The sequence below is a fragment of the Ovis canadensis genome, chromosome 20, assembly GCF_042477335.2.
Source record: "Ovis canadensis isolate MfBH-ARS-UI-01 breed Bighorn chromosome 20, ARS-UI_OviCan_v2, whole genome shotgun sequence".
Taxonomy (NCBI): Eukaryota; Metazoa; Chordata; class Mammalia; order Artiodactyla; family Bovidae; genus Ovis; species Ovis canadensis.
The window spans coordinates 28258918-28275321 of NC_091264.1; the positions used below are offsets into that span (position 1 = coordinate 28258918).

The 16404-nt window shown below is 56.0% G+C and overlaps 1 protein-coding gene across 1 annotated transcript; it reads right to left on the reverse strand.

The window, feature by feature from the left end:
* Positions 1-920: 920 nt before the first annotated feature.
* KCNK17 (potassium two pore domain channel subfamily K member 17) lies at positions 921-14907 on the reverse strand. Its single transcript, XM_069562622.1, has 5 exons — positions 14317-14907; positions 10615-10729; positions 7998-8158; positions 7382-7556; positions 921-1850 (listed from the first exon to the last, which is right to left on the reverse strand). The coding sequence occupies exons 1-5, from the start codon at positions 14593-14595 to the stop codon at positions 1555-1557; spliced, it is 1026 nt and encodes a 341-aa protein (XP_069418723.1). The 5' UTR covers positions 14596-14907; the 3' UTR covers positions 921-1554.
* Positions 14908-16404: the final 1497 nt, after the last annotated feature.

The following is a 16404-nucleotide window of genomic DNA, read 5'->3' on the forward strand; positions in this document are numbered from 1 at the left end:
CTATTTCCAGAACTTCAGCAAACTCTTTTGCACTTCGACTTTCCTCTGCCCAGCCCGTGGGCCTTAAGAAGTGGGCATGGACCCTGATGTTTACTCGCTGGTATTTGCTTCTGAGTCTGGCCTTGGTCCACTTTGGCCCAGGCCAGATGGGGCAAGCTGTATGGTGTAACAACCCTTCCTTCTTACTCGGCCAAGAGGCTGCCTCTGACCCAGTCCCACCAGGGCTCTGAGGCTGAGGGGTTTGCCCATAGGGAGGAGCTACATGGAGCAACCCTAGGTCCTTGTGATGCTATCTATAGGATGGTGGAGGGGAGCAGACTTGCAGGTGCCCACTGAGACCAAGGACCCAGCTGCCCCAGGTAACCTGCAGGTGCTGGTTGGTACTGCCAGGGGCTCCTGGCTGGGCTTGGGTTTCTAGGTGTAGTGGGGACCACACAGCTCTGTGCTGCCTTAATAGCAACCCTGAGTGAGAGATAGAAATGCTTAGGGTGACATGCTTTGCAAACAGAAATGACCTCTGCAAACTCTACCTGGCTTTACAGGTGGTTGGAACCTTCAAATGCAGTGGGGCAGGTTGAGTCAGGAGGAGCCCACTGGCCTGTTCTGGGCTTTTCTGTGATGTAGTGAGTGATTGAGCAAGAATTAGCAGCCAAACTGGGACCAGTTGCCTGCTGCCTGTATGAGCCCTGAGAGGTATCAGCAAATCTGTAATGAATTTACCTGGAAGGTCTCTGGGGCTGTGGGGAGCCTGCACTGCAGGCCTCAATCCATTCCTTCCTCCTGTCTGAGGCAAATCCACCTGGGGAGGGAGTGATTTCTCTAATATGCTCCAATCTCAGAAGCTGCCTTTGCCTCTGGGTACATGTGTCACCTGGGGTTAGAATTAGATTTGGTTATGAGTGACAGAAAAACGCAATTCATAGGGTTTTAAAAAATCTCAATTTTTATTTCTCCCTTATATAAATGAAGTCTGGTGGAATTCAGTCCAGGTTTGTTATGGTGGCTCTGTAAACGTCAAGAATCCAGGCTCCTTCTATTTCACTGTGTCACCAATCTCAAACATGGCCTCCAACTCATGGTGCAACAGAGCTCCAGCCACCACTGCAGCCAGCTAGAAGGGAGTGGTAAAGAGGAGCACCCTCTGCACACTATAAGTCACATCCGTAAGTCACACAGATTGAACGTGAATGTGGACGTGAATGTGAAGTTGCTCAGTCGTGTCCGACTCTTTGCGACCTCATGGACTGTAGCCTACAAGGTTCCTCAGTCCATGGGATTTTCCAGGCAATAGTGCTGGAGTGGATTGCCATTTCCTTCTCCAAGGGATCTTCCCAACCCAGGGATCGAACCTGGGGCTCCCGCATTGTAGACAGACACTTTACCGTCTGAGCCACCTCTCTGTATATCCCACTGGATAAAATTTAATCATATAGCTGCACCTAGCTTCAAGGGAAGACCAAAAACTGTAAACTTTAGTGTGGGTGGTCTTATGCTGAGCTTAAAATCAATAATCTTCTTGCTGAAGAAGAAAGTGGAACAAATGCTGGAATACAGCTAGCTGTCCTTTCTGCAGCATGAGACTTGAGTAGAAGGTTCTGGGTGCTGTCCCTCTGGAGAGCAGCTTGGCTGTGGGGAGTGGGGTCCTGCTTCCTCATCCAGGGCCTGCCTCCAGCTTCGGGGCTTGAAGTTCCCCTCAGAACTCTGAGGATAGCAGGAGTATGATTCTCGTGGAGCCTCCAGTAAGGAGAGGATCAGTTTGATGATCAAGGCGAGCCATGCCATCCCAAAGAGGATCCAGAGTGACACTGTGTTCTGGTACCACAGAGGGTAGTTCCGGGAGGGGTTCATTCCTGAGGGAGAAGCAAGGTCAGAGGATGCAGACCTGGGAAAGTCAGGGCCAAGTTCCCCAAACAGAAACAGACACACACGGCTTTGTGTGTATAAACAGAACGTGGGAGGTCCAAACTGGTTTGAGATTGTTGGGATCACCTCCCTAGATTCTAGGAAGCCTCCCTGGATTAACTCCTAGAGTTTTGACCTAAAATTCCCCTTTGTCTTTCTGAAGGACTCTGCTTATACTCTATCCCAGTGGTTCTCAAAGTGGGGCCTGTGGACCAGCACCATCAGCATCGCCTGGGAGTTTGTTAGAAGTGCGAATGGTCTGGATTCCATTCCAGATCACTGAATCAGAAACTGTGTCATAGGAAATCCTCCAAGAGTGTGTAATACCTGCTCTGTGGTTTGCCTGTTTCTATGTTTGGTTTTCTCAAAGGAAAGGCAGCTTGCCGGCAGCTTTAGGAAGAAGAAATGGAACTGCTGGGGTTTGTATCCAGGCTCAATTCTCACTAGCTGTGTGACTGTCATCTGCCTGAATGTCCTTTGCCTGTGAAATGGGGACAATAATTTCTCCTTGGGATTCCCTGGTGGCTCAGATGGTAAAGCGTCTGCCTGCAAAGCAGGAGACCCGGGTTCGATCTCTGGGTCAAGAAGTTCCCCTGGAGAAGGAAATGGCAATCCACTCCAGTACTCTTGCCTGAAAAATTCCATGGACAGAGAAGCCTGGTGGGCTACAGTCCATGGGGTCGCAAAGAGTCGGACACGACAGTGACTTCACTGGCTTTTAGATAGGTCCTACATTCTCATCCCAGTGCCCACCATCTACTTCTCCAGACTGGATTTGCACGTCTCTCCCCCTTGAGCACTGTGCTCCGGTCACTCTGGTCCTTCCCCTGTTTCTCCATCTATCAACCTTCCTGCCCCAGGGCTTTTGCACTCGCTGTCCTTGCAGTTCAGAAAGCTCTTCATTTCCTCACCCTTCAGATCCCAGCTCAGAGACTAGACTGAGCCTCTGTGTTACCCTCTCTCACAGCCCTCGGCCAGGTAAGTTACTTTCTCTCTCTGGGCCTCAGCTTCCTCAGGGGAAGGAAGACAAACGGGGACAATAAGAGGGTCCACTTTCTAGGACTGTTGTGATTATCATATGGTTCATATCGCAAGGTGCTCAGAATGGTGCCTGGCATGCAAGATCTGTAGTCAGGTAACTGGTTTTCTCACCTTTGAAGCCCCACAGATCAGGACTTGCATAAGGAGCAACTGAAGGAGAGAACAGATGGAGCTCCCTGTGAGGCTTAGGTAGGGCTTCCCTGTTGGCTCAGCGGTAAAGAATCCGCCTGCCAAAGCAGGAGATGAGGGTTCACTCCTGGGGCTGGGAAGATACCACATGCTGCAGAGCAAGTAAGCCCGAGCACCACAGTTACTGAGCCTGTGCCCTAGAGTCTGGGAACTGCAGCTACTGAAGCCCAAGCGCCCTAGAGCCTGTGCTCAGCAACAAGAGAAGCCACCGAAATGAGAAGCCCGCACAGGAACTAGAGAGTAGCCTCACAGCAACGAAGACCCAGCACAGCCAAAAAGAAATTTAAAAATAAATAAAATTATATATATAAGAGGCTGCTCATAACTTAGTTCTTCCCTCTGTCCCGGGGGTCTGTCTTATCTCCCTCATCAGAACAAGACTGCTCAAAGGGCAGAGACCTGGCCTTTTATTTCTCTGACCTCTGTTCACTTCCCATTCTGTCCTGCGGGCCCCAACACCACTGATCCTTGCTGTCTTCCCCAGCCTGGACGGATCTCCTGGGTCCCAGCTCAGGGATGAGCGCACAGCCCTTGACCTGACATCACCACCTGGCAGCAGCCCGGATTGGATTACGCTGATTGGGTTAGGAGGCCACGATTCCGCTGGCGGTCCCAGATGACAGCAGCTGTGAGCCAGCTCTCTGCCCCCAGGGACCCGTTGGCTTGGCTTGCTCCTGTCAGTGGAGGGGAGGAGGTGTTCTCCTCCCTTCTTATTTCATTTTTTCTTTAGCCAAAATCATAAGCAGCAGGAGACCTGGCAGCTGGCAAGGCGCTCAACGGAGTTGCAAATGCAACTGGGGGCCGTGGGGGCTGGCTGCAGGGCCAAGGAGGAGCAAGCGGCCGGGGCCTGGGGGCTGCTCTGACTGCGGCATTCGCGCAGGAGGAACGGCTCTGAAGACAACACCCCTGTGGCTGCTGACATGGGACAGTGGAGGCCCAGAGTCCAGGTGGTGGACCTCAGCATTCCCATCCGAGGAAGGGGTTTGACCCTGTCCCTAGAGGACAAGGAGGGCTGAGAGACATGGGGAATAGGTGAAGGTGGATTGTTCCCTCTCAGCTATGGAAGATTCCAGAACATGTGCATATGAGGATCCCTAGCTTGGGAGTCTATCCTAGACCTGTCCTTGGCTTGCTTGCACTATGACTTTCATCAACTTCTTTCTCCTCTCTGGGGCTGTCGATGAGGCAGCGGGGGGCTGGTTATGCAGGCTGGACACTGCACAACCCTAAAGGGCTGCCATTCACACCCAGCACAGGAAAGATGTGCTCGTGGACCTGGTATGGCCTCTGTCCTTGTCTCCACTAGGCTCTACGACCTTTAAGAATTACAGGTACTATCATGTCACCTACCCAGCTCCTCTGAAAACCTGCAGAACTTTCCTGTAGTCTTAGGACAGAGTCCAAAATTCATGACTCAGCCTGAGAGAGCTCTCTATGTGACCAGGCCCTGCCTCCCTCTCCACTCTGAGCTCCCCGCTTCCCCACTGGACGTGGGTGCCCAGGAAATACACTTCTGACCAGTCCAGTTGCAGTAGCCTCAAGCCAGAGCTGTGTGTTCTCACAGAGAGGGCAAATGAGGGCACATGTGGTCACTTGTCAGGAGGCACTGAGACGGCTGCAGAAGGAAAAGTGTGTGGTGCAGGGGACAGAGCTGCCCATTGCCACTCCATGGCTGTGGTCTGCCCAGCACCCCTGTGGACTTAAAGGGCCCTCATGGGTTCATACCAGGCCTTCTCAGTCAAAGCATGTGGTGGAAGGAGGCTCTGGGGGGCCTGCACCCCACACACCAGCCTCCCTGCCCTGTCAGTCCCCATAGGGTGGCTCACAGGGCAGCAGGGACCCTCTGGTCAGCCCTCCTCACTCCTGCAGAGATGGCTGTGTGGAGGTCGCTGCCCACCTCCCAAGCCCCTGCTCCCGCAGTGGTGGCAGAGACCTTGTCTCCTCTTTCCAGGGTGCCATGTCTAGAGATGCCTGCCCCCTCCCCATGGCCCTGCCTTCCCTCAGGGGACCATGGGGCCTCGGGACAGCCTCACAGAGCCTCACAGAGCGTCCTAACAACTCACAGAGGTTTGTCCAGACATGCTTCTAAGGAGCCTACTGTCAGCTCTTCCCACCTAGGACCGACCTCTGGAGCCCTAGTGATCAGTGGGCACCAAGAGACTGTAGTTAGGGGTCCCATTCCCATTTCTCTTCCCCGCTTTTTGCACTGGGCACCCTCAGAGAACAAGGACTTGTGGGTTTAAAACTGGGGCAAGTTCTGAGTTTCATCCTTTGAGCCCTGGGGTAGGGGGGAGAGTTGGTGGGAGGGTGCCAGAACGACTACAGGAAGCCCTGAGGTTTTCAGAGGAGCTGGGCAGGTGGCGTGAATTTTTTTTTTTTTCCGGCTGGCCCCCACTGCATGTGGGATCTTAGTTCCCCAAGCAGGGATCGAACTAAGGCCTCACATGGGAAGCACAGAGTCTTCACCACTGGACAGCCAGGGACGTTCCAGAGCTTGTCATTTTTAAAGGTCATAAGAGCCAAAGGGGCACAAGGACAGTGGTTGTGCCAGTCCGTGGGTGCCCTTCTCTTTGTGCTCTGTGTGAATGGCAACCACTTAGGGTTGTGCAGTGCCCAACCTGTCCAACCAGCCATATGCAATGGCCCTGCCTAGACTAGGGAAACGGCAGTGGGAACAGAGAGGAGAGGACAGATCCAGAACTCATTCTCTGAGCTGCACGTGTGTGTGTGTGTGTGTGTGTGTGTGTGTTTGGGGGGCAGATGAGGCCTTGGGGACACTGGCGTCACCTCTCCTCAGACACATTTCTCCTCTGGGCCCAGGAGTGGAAGCATGACTCACTTGGAGGAAACCATCCCAAAGACTTCCTTCCAGAGCAACAGCGTCCCTTCCAGGATGGGGGACACCTGGAAGGGGCAGTATGAGGCGCCGACACTGGACCCTTGGGATGGAGAGGTGCAGGGAAGCAGGCCCCGAACACAGGCCAGAAGGTGCTGGCCATCACCCGGCCCAGCCCCTTGTTTTACAGACAGGAACACTGCGGCCCAGATGGGGGTTATGGGAGGCCGTCCGGAAAGGGTAAGAGTTCTTGGAGGCAAACAGGTCAGAATTCGTGTCCTACTAGCTGTGTGATCGCAGGCAAATGATTTGGCCTCTCTGAGCGTCATCTTCCTCCTCAGTAAAATGCAGTGACAATCATTACTCTTAATGGGCTAGCTGTTTGTTACTTTGGTAGGACCTCATTTCTTCTTTTATTGAATTTATCTACGTATTTGGCTGCACTGAGTCTTAGCTGTGGCACGCGGGATCTAGTTCCCTGACCAGAACTAGATGAAACCCGGGCCCCTGGCATTGAGAGCACGGAGTCTAGCCACTAGGCCCCCAAGGAAGTCCCGGGACCTCATTTCCGTATTCCAGGCTGGGTTCTGTCTTTCTCTGAAGGAGAAAAGGTACTCCTCCCCGGTTTAGGATCATTGATGGGAGTGGGGGCACAAAGCCCGCCTGAGGCCTGCGTGTGGTGGTGCTGGGGGCCACTGCTCGTTTGGTGACCCTTTAGGGCAGGGAGTGAAGGGGGATGGGGCTGCCCCTGCGCCCACTGAATGCCCCTCTGCTGCCCCCTGCTGGGCACCCACCGGGCTCTGTTCTGAGAGGACAGTTGCTTCTGGGCCCTTACCTTGCCCACGATGAGTGATGACCGTCGAATAAACCCCACCCTGGACACTCTGGACCACACAGCCCTTTCTTGCTGATACGCAAGAGTTTGGAGGCTGACTGGGGGCTGCAAGAGGCTGGGGTTTTCTGATGCTCCAATGCTCTCCTGCCAGACACCCCTATACTGTGATGGGGGCAACGTGGCCCTCAACCCAGGGATAGTAAGAAGTTGGCATTTTGTGGGGCAAGGTGAAGTGTGGGAGAGGTGAATGAGAGAGGCCCTGGCCAAAGATGGATGGGGGAGGGGACCCAGAGCCCCCCCTTTTCTGATAAGCTTTAAAAATAATAGGGGACCCTGTGGGATCCTCAGCTTCCTCGGAATGACTAGAAATGTGGCTTACAGCCCGAGGCGCTGGGTTCAAACTCCAGCTGTCACTTTTAGCTGGGCGGTCTTAACCCCATCACACCACAAAGGCAGGCTGAACCAGCCAAACTAAGCCTGTGTGCTCTGGACTTTGGGTCCCCACACCCCATGGGGCTGGGCACGCCCCTGGGATGCGGGCTGCTAGCAGATGCGTGCAGGTGCCCCTCGCGTCTCACCAATCACGTAGTCACCGAAGCCCACGGTGCTGAGGGTGATGAAGGAGAAGTAGAAGCCCTCCACGTAGGTCCAGCCTTCCATGTGGTTGAAGAGCAGCGGGGGCAGCAGCAGGAAAAGCAGGAGGCCCGACAGGAGGGCGCTGGAGCCCGCCAGCCACCGGGCCTTGGCCGGGTCCTGTGGGTGCACACGGTGCCCAGCCCCTGTGAGGCTAGTTCTGCCCGACATGTGCAGCCGTGGGATGGTGGAGTGGGGTCGGGCAGATAGCCTGGGGGGTACTGAGCTGCAGACAGGGCTAGCACTCCCCTGGGTAAGGAGGGAGGTGCCCTTGGGTCTTCTCCACCAGTGCGTGTTCTCCGGGCTTCTGAAAAGGGCTTGGCTGCCTCGTGCCTTTCCTATGTCTCCCCACTGATGCCCCTTTGTTACTGAAGACCCCCCCTATTCTGGGCAGTGACCCCCCATCCCACTACTCTCCCATCAGGAACCCTGATTTCCAGAAAGACCTTCTGCTTCCAGCAGTGACCCACCCCCTGGGGCACCCCTGACTGCCAGCATCCATCCTTTTCTACCAGAGACTCTCCCTCCAGGCGGCGGTGGCGGCCCCCGTGGCCCCCTCACCTTCCAGGCGCCCCCCAGCCTGTGAGCACAGCGGTGTACCCCCTGCTGCAGGCAGTGCCCCAGGCGGTTGAGCACCATGAGGTTGAGCGGGATCCCCACGAGAGCAAAGAAGATGCAGAAGAGCCGGGCGGCCATCGTGCGGGGGCTCAGGTTCCCGTAGCCTGAGGGCAAAAAGGGGACACTTCAGGGAGCCTTTCCATCCTCAGGGGCCCTGGTTCTACCATTGCTACAGATGGGACGCGGCAGCTGGGATGCCCTTCCCGGGCACTGTGCAGGGACCGACACATCCTTCCCTCAGCCCGGCCTTAGCCTCCCTTCCCATGGAGGTCATGCCCCAGACCTGCAGACTGGAAGACCAAAGCTCTAGGAGGGACGGTGTTTGCACCATAAAACGTGAGAATCCCGTTTGTTCTCCATTCGCTTCTTCCCTCCCTGGGCGGGCAGAGGGACACGGGAGGGGGACACGGGTTAGGGTTAGGGTTAGGGACAGAAGGATGCTGAGCCCCAGGGCCCTCCTCCCACTCAGAGCTGGCCCAGACAGTTTTAGGGCTATACCAAGTGGAGAGAAGGGAGAGGGACAGAGTCCACGTTGGGGATGGTAGAGCTGGGCAGAGAGGCTGCGAACCTCTGAATCAGGTGGGCCTGGGGCAGGGGGTGTGGGGGTGTGGGGCTCAGAGATGAGGGCATCCTGCACACCCGGGAGGCCTGGACCACAGCGACTACATCAGCAGCCCCTCCTGCTCTGGAGCTCAGGGAATGCTGGTGGAATGGGTATTTTGGAATTTATTAACAAGTCAGCATTCGTTGAGTGCCCACGGTATGCCAGGCTTATGCTAGACCCCCTGGGGTGTAAGGATGAATAAACACCATCCTGCCTCATCCTTCTGGGGCCCGTGGAATCAAGGGGCCTCCCAAGCATGCTTGTTTCATGGTGGAGGACTACACAAGTCCCCGGGTAGCCTGAGATCTGCTTCCAAGAAGTATTGTCTAATTTAAAGCCAGATAGAGAGTCGAAAGTGAAAGAGGATAGTGAAAAAGTTGGCTTAAAGCTCAACATTCAGAAAACGAAGATCATGGCATCCGGTCCCATCACTTCATGGCAAATAGATGGGGAAACAGTGGAAACAGTGTCAGACTTTATCTTTTTGGGCTCCAAAATCACTGCAGATAGTGACTGCAGCCATGAAATCAAAAGACGCTTACTCCTTGGAAGAAAAGTTATGACCAACCTAGATAGCATATTCAAAAGCAGAGACATTACTTTGTCAACAAAGGTCCGTCTAGTCAAGGCTATGGTTTTTCCTATGGTCATGTATGGATGTGAGAGTTGGACTGTGAAGAAAGTCGAGCGCTGAAGAATTGATGCTTTTGAACTGTGGTGTTGGAGAAGACTCTTGAGAGTCCCTTGGACTGCAAGGAGATCCAACCAGTCCATCCTAAAGGAGATCAGCCCTGGGTGTACTTTGGAAGGAATGATGCTAAAGCTGAAACTACAGTACTTTGGCCACCTCATGCAAAGAGTTGATTCATTGGAAAAGACTCTGATGCTGGGAGGGACTGGGGGCAGGAGGAAAAGGGCACGACAAAGGATGAGATGGCTGGATGGCATCACTGACTCTATGGATGTGAGTTTGAGTGAACTCCAGGAGTTGGTGATGGACAGGGAGGCCTGGCATGCTGCGATTCATGGGGTCGCAAAGAGTTGGACACGACTGAGCGACTGAACTGAGAGAGTCCTCTGGGTGCATCTGCTTAGCTCCACTCTGGGGAGGAAAGGGCGGCAGGGGGTCGGGTGGGGCGAGGTGGTAGTGGCGGTGGCTGGGATCCTGGTTCCTGGGGCCAGCATCCTGGCTGGAGGAGGTAGCAGTAGCCACCAGTGGGGTCAGCCTGCCACCTGGTGGTGAGTATGGTGTCATGCCGGCGCCAGGGCGGAGCGGTGGGCTGGTTAATGGGGCAGCCCCACTGAGTTATCTCCTGGGTGTAGAGTTGGAGGGGTCTAGGCCACTCTTCTCCAAACAACAGCCCCCAGACACCCTCCTAGGACAAGTTTCGCCTCTGCTCTCCTGAGGACGGGGCCAGAGAAATGGGAGTGAGAACTATTCGGGCGTCCCTGTGTGTTGGGGAGGAGAGGGGCTTGGGGAGGATGGTGATGGGGCTGAGGAGGTGCCTTAGTGAGCTGGGGGGAGGCCTCTGGCAGTGGCCACCTTGCCCAAGGCTGAGACAGAGGGTTCTGTCCCTCCTTCCTTCCTGCGTTCCCCTTATTCTCCCGCACCCCATCCTGCCGCCCTTCCAGGCTGTGTAGGTGGGTTTGACTGAGCAGACCAGAATGTCCAGAGGGGTTTTACCGCTACACAGGGGACCCTCTGCCTCCTGAAAGGTTGTGTAGCAGAAACCCCCAGGGCAGCACCTCACAAACCTTCCCGGAACCTGGGTGGAGGGCAGGAGCCGATTCAGCACATCTTCCATAAGACCAAGGTTCTGCTCCCAGGCGGTGTCCAGGCTGCTCAACCTGACTGTGCTTGAGGTCCTAGTAACGCCTCCGAAAGTAGCTGGTCCCCGGTCTCTCAGGCGAGGGCACCCTCCCCAGCACCCCTCCCTGACCCCATCCTTCTCTTACCGATGGTGGTGATGGTGGACACGGAGAAGAAGAAGGAGCCCACAAACTCCCAGCGTCCCATGCTGGTGGTGTTGCCAAGGACGATGTCCCCATTTTTGTATGCCTCGATGATGCCCTGGGGGAGAGGCTGTAGTGACCACCAGGCTTTCTGGGGCAATGGGGCCCCTGCACCCAAACACATACACACATACACACACACGACCGTCCTTGTAACCACTCTGATCCCAGCCTGTCCGAGGGAAGGAGTCTCTTCCTGTCCAACCAGGGCCTCCCCAGGGTAGGGAGCATGGGGCCAGCTCCTTCCCCTGTCCACCCTGGAGCCCAGATCAGCCCCCGGTATTGCCCTGGCTGGGAGAACTCCATTTGTTTTCACTCCTGTTCACTCTCATTTTTGCAACAAGCCCTGGTCAGGACCTGTATGTGAGGCATCAGGGGAGCTGAAGATGAAAGAGACATGACCTCAGTTTTCAGTGGGACAAAGCCAAACTTAACTTTGTTTCTTTTAATTTTTGAATTATCTATCTATATTTTTGGCCATGTCAATCAACATGTGGGATCTTAGCTCCCTGATTAGGAATTGTTCCCTTGAATTGGAAATGCAGTCATAACCACTGGATTGCCAGTGAAGCCCCCAAACTCAACTAACTTTGATACAGTGTTGTCCATGAAGCTTTAGGCGCCCAGACAGTGCAGCTACCCGATTCTGGGCAAGACAGCCAACTTCTCTGTGCCTCAGTCTCTTTCTCTGTAAAACGGGAATAATAATAGCACCCACTTCCTAGAGTTGTTGAGGTTTTAGAAGAGTACCTGGAACACGGTTAAGGTTAGCAACTGCTATCATTATCATTATTATGAATATAAATGCTGTAGAAATACAGGATAGGAAGGGTGTGCATTCTGATGGGGGTAGGGGCAGAAGACTTCATGGGGAGGGTGACTGTTTTTCTTTAACGTATCAAAGCACAAAATACAGTTTTATTAAGAATTATGTGTGTTTTCCCCCATGATTCTCGATTTTCTGAAATGTGCTTATTTTGCCTCCATACATCCTTTAAAGAATGTGTGTCATCAACTCCAGCATTCTGTACAAATGTGAGAAGGCGGCTGAGGGTGATGTTTTAGTTGGGCCTTCGTAGAGGGTTAGCTAGGATTGTTCTTGGTAGAAGGAGATTTAGGGAAATAGGACCACAGGAGCAAAGGCTGGAAGGGAGGACTGGGTCTGGGATATAGACTAGGGAGACTGAAAGGTAGTTGGCAGCCAGGCCGTGCGAGGCTCTGCCAGGCTGGGGATGGAGTGGCAGGCCTCGCCCAAGGTCACTGAGTAAAGGGGAGCAAGCACAGGTATGTGTTCTCCGTGGCAGCTGGCAGCACAGAAGATGCTGGCAGATCCGGAGAGGAGAGAGTCCTGCAGGGGTGAGTGATGGAGAGGGCCTGGCCTGCCTCCCGGCACAGAGTGTCCAGGAGGCACTGAGAGGAGGTACCCAGAAGCCCAGGGCTCTGGCCTTATTTGGTGCGGGTAGTGAGGGACGCACCTAAGAGCATTCGGAAGGTGTGTGGATGCGGGGGCAGAGATTCGGAGCAGGGAAGAGCAGAGCTGCTTACTCTTGGCCTGGGGGGAATTTGAGGGCTGCTAGGAAGGTGCAAGAGGAGAAGGGGGCGGGAGAGGATGAGATGGTTGAATAGCATCACCAACTCAACGGACATGAACCTGGGTAAACTCTGGGAGATGGTGAGGGACAGGGAGGCCTGGCATGCTCCAGTCCACAGGGTCACAAAGAGTTGGACAAAGCTTAGCAACTGAACGACAACAACAGGAAGTTACATGAACATGTCTGCCCTCATTGGGGAGATCTGGGTTTGAGACACCACATCTGTATTCCTGGGGACGGTTGAAGCCACAGGGGGCTGAGGAAGGAGGTGAAGTGGAGGTGACCAGGAAGTGGGTGGAGGGGAAGAGATGAGAGCTCTGCCAGGAGACTTGGGAAGCACCCCCGTATGCAGATCTGCACCGAGGCAGTCCTCATGGTGGTTGAGAGCCCCAGCGCCCTGACTATGAAGCCGTGCCTTCGTATGAAATCTCTCTGAGCCTCGGTTTCCCCATATCTACAATGGGCACGATAATAATGGCGTCTACCTGTGAGACAGGTGGGGCTGGAGCTAGTTCACACACTAGGAACAGAGCCTGACACACAGTAAGAGCTGCATAGACGTATTTCCTACCATTCCCATTGCCATCACTGTCACATTTTGGGGGGCCAGGCTGCTCGTAATTGAAGTTTGCCACCTTTTCAAGGGGAGTGTCACACAGCCTCCAGGATTAGGCGGTCTGTATTTGTAGAAGTTTAGAGATAGTGGTTGGAGGTGTCACCTGAGATTCTTAGCAGAGATAGTCCTTCCCCTGCTGGGTTCCAGGCCTGACACATCCGCCCAGGCCCAGGGCTCAGGACTTCGCCTCCGTTCCAGTGCCCTTGGCCCTTGCCACCAGACACACTTCTCTGCTACCTTCTGGGGACCAGCTCTGGGCTGGCAGCTCTGGGACACAGGCCCTGCTTTCCTCGCCAGAAAAGGCACCCGGATTGCAGTGCGGGGATGTCTGGCTTGGGTGCAGCTGTCTGTGCTCATGGACCAAGCCAGGGACCCAGAGATGGACTCTTGCGTCAGATCGGAGCAGCTCTCCGTCCAGCCCAGGGTCGAAGGAGACCTTCACCCATCGTGAGGCCTGGAAGAACCCTCCCCTGCTTGCCCCCCTCCCCTCGCCCCGCTGAGTCTTCCCCCACCCCCTCAGCAGTCTCTGCCCTCCACGACCTCTGCATCCTCCCACCCGCCGACCCCTGCAGACCCTCCGGGCCCTCGGTGCGTGCCCTCAGACTCGGAGAAACCCGGGTTCAGCCACCGAACGTCCTTGTGTCTGCTGCTTTCTTTTTGCGCACCTCAAGTCCCCGGGCCCCTGGCTCCTGCACCTCGGCCCCATTCCACTTAACCTGGGGCGGTGTGTGTGTGTGTGTGTGTGTGTGTGTGTGTGGCAGCGGGGACAAGAGCGCTCTGCACCCACTTTCCTCCCAGCCCTCCCAGCCTCCAACGGTCTTGCTGCCAGCTCACTCATCATCAGACCAGACCAGCGCCCTCTGCTGTCCCCGCCCCCAGGACTCAAATTCGCACGTGGGTCTCCTGTGGAAGGGGCCACGGGTGCCCCTTCGCCCTTCGCGCGCTGTCCGACCCAACACAGTGCCCTGAGTTCCCAGGTGGACCCCTCCTGCCTTCTCCCAATCTGAGCAGCCCGCTCTGTCCTAACGCTGCCCGGACCCGGTCGGGCCCCACCAGCTCTGGACCCCGTCAGTGCGCCCCCTATCGCCTTCACCCCGAGATTTGGATGCGTGCGCCACGAAACTCTCCAGACAGGGAGGGTCCCGATCTGGAGAGTCTAGCCCTCTCGCCCCGAACCCTGGGCTCATGGCGCCGCGCTGCGCATCTCTCTCGCCCGAGCCGGGGTCTTTGCATTGGGGTCCATCCAGCCCAGGACGCTGGTCTCCACCCTGCAACGCGCGCCCACGGTCGTCCGCGCGTCCGTGCCTTCCACTTTATTTCGGAGAAGTGCTCCCGGCGGTGCCCTGATCGGAGCCGGGCCGTGCCCTTTCGCCCCGTGCCCTTGGGCTCCGCTAAGCCAGAGCCCCCGCTCCCGGGCCGCCCAGACGCTCCCCTCACCCGGATCAGCGAATCCAGCGCCGGGCCATCCAAACACGTGAAGTTCCGCAGCAGCGCCCACTTGTCGCGCTGGAATCTCTTGCTGGAATCGTGCGCCGCGGGGCTCTCCAGCAACCAAAACACGCAGGTGCCCAGGACCAGGTAAGTCAGGTAGGCGAGCAGCAGGAGCAATGTGCTCGGCACCGGCACCGCGCAGCCCGGGACCCCGCGCTCGCTCGCATCCCAGGCTCTCCCTCCGCACTTAGCGGGAGAGGCGGAGTGGCGGGAGTCGGGAGCCATGGACCCGGACCGAGGCGCAGAGGAAGGGCTAGGGAGGAGCTCGGCTGGTCTCTTCTCTGGCCAACGCGCGCCTCTGCCCCGTTTTCTCAGCAGAGGAGGTGTGTGCTGGGGAATGGGACAGCTCTGCCCCACCCCGCACTGGGATCCAATCCCGGGACAAAAAGAGGGTAAGCTGTGGGCATCTGGCCCCGCCTCGAATGCGTGTGGCGTGCCCACCCCCCAGGCACGCCTAGCTCAGGGAGAAGGGGCGGGCTGCTGGTGACCGCAGGCGCTGGGAAAGACCTGCCCAGGGCCTCCCCGTGTGCTGTCTGTAGCAAACGGTGGGAGGAACTCTTGCAGACCGCACTCAGGGGGAGGAGAAAGCGGCAGGCAAGTTTATTTCCCTGAGGCCCTGGGATCATCACCAAGGGCCCGCTGCCTGTCAAGCCCTCTCTGGATCTCTCCCATCACCATCCTTGCCTTATATACCCAAGGATTTGAGATCCCAGCAATCTATCGCCAATGCTCGTGAACTTGGGAGGCAAGAGGAGTCTCTGCCAGTGGGCTTGTCCATTCCCTGCTTCTGAAGATGCCCCCTTCCCCATTCCCTCCTCCACCCGGGATGGAGGAAGAATTCAATATAAAGAGTCCTGGGGGTTCCCAGTTTCTCAGGCTTCTCCTCCATGCCAGCGAGTCCTGGGTGTGGCCCAAGTCTCTTGCTGCTGTAGATCCTTCCCTGGGTGTCCCACCAGAGCCTCCTCGGCTTCACGGTCTAACCTCAGTCCTGTCCAGAGGTTCCCAGTCTGTCTTGCTGAGAGAGGTTTGCAGTCCTTGGTGAGTTCGGGTCTTTTGTAATGTGCGTGTGTGCTAAGTCACTTCAGTCGTGTCCGACTCTTTGTGGCCCTATGGACTGTATGTAGCCCGCCAGGCTCCACTGTCCCTGGAATTCTCCAGGCAAGACTACTGGAGTGGGTTGCCATGCCCTCCTCCAGGGGATCTTCCTGACCCAGGGACTGAATCCATGTCTCTTAACATCTACCTGCAGTGGCAGGTGGGTTCTTCACCACTAGTGCGCCCACCCGGGAAGCCCCCAGCTTGGGACGGACTGGTATAAATCTCTTCTCCTTCTGGCCAGAGGTGTCACAGTCTGGCAGGAGAGAGGCCAGGCTGCATGAGGAGGAGGAGCAGGGCCAGAGGAGGCTGGGCCTCCTCACAGCTCGTTTCCTGGAAATCTCCTGGGATCAGCTGGCTGGTGTTTTCCCAGGGAGGGTTTGGAAGCGCTTGTAAGAGCCCAGAAGGGGTAATGAGATCAAAGGGTGCCATGAGGCAGTCAAGGGAGGCCATACTCAGGAAAGTGGATGGGACGCCCAGAAGTGCTGAAGCCTTGTTCACGGACAGCTCTAGACCTCTAGGCAAGGGGAACTGGCAGACCTAGAGGCAGCCTGCCCACCCCTCTAGCTGGAGCTTCCTGAAGGCAGGCATCCTCTTTGCATGATGGTGGCTCCAGAGTCCCTGCCTGGGCCAGTGGGTCCCATGAGTGTGCGTCATATCCTGGTCTGCGCGTGCCATGAGGTTTTGGTTGCCTCTCTGCTTGTCTAGTCCTTCCACCTGGGGGGCAGGAGCGTCACTGCTGCTGCCCTGGAGCCTGGCCCGGCGCCTGACACACACTGGGGGCCTGATGATGCCCCACACACGTATCAAATGAGGCACAGATACAGCCTCAGATACAGCCTTTGTTTGCTGTCCTGTATGAGATCTTCTGGGGTGAGGGGTGGGGGCAGTTCAGGAAGTGCGTTGGAGATTTGGTCATAATGATCCATGTCTGGATTC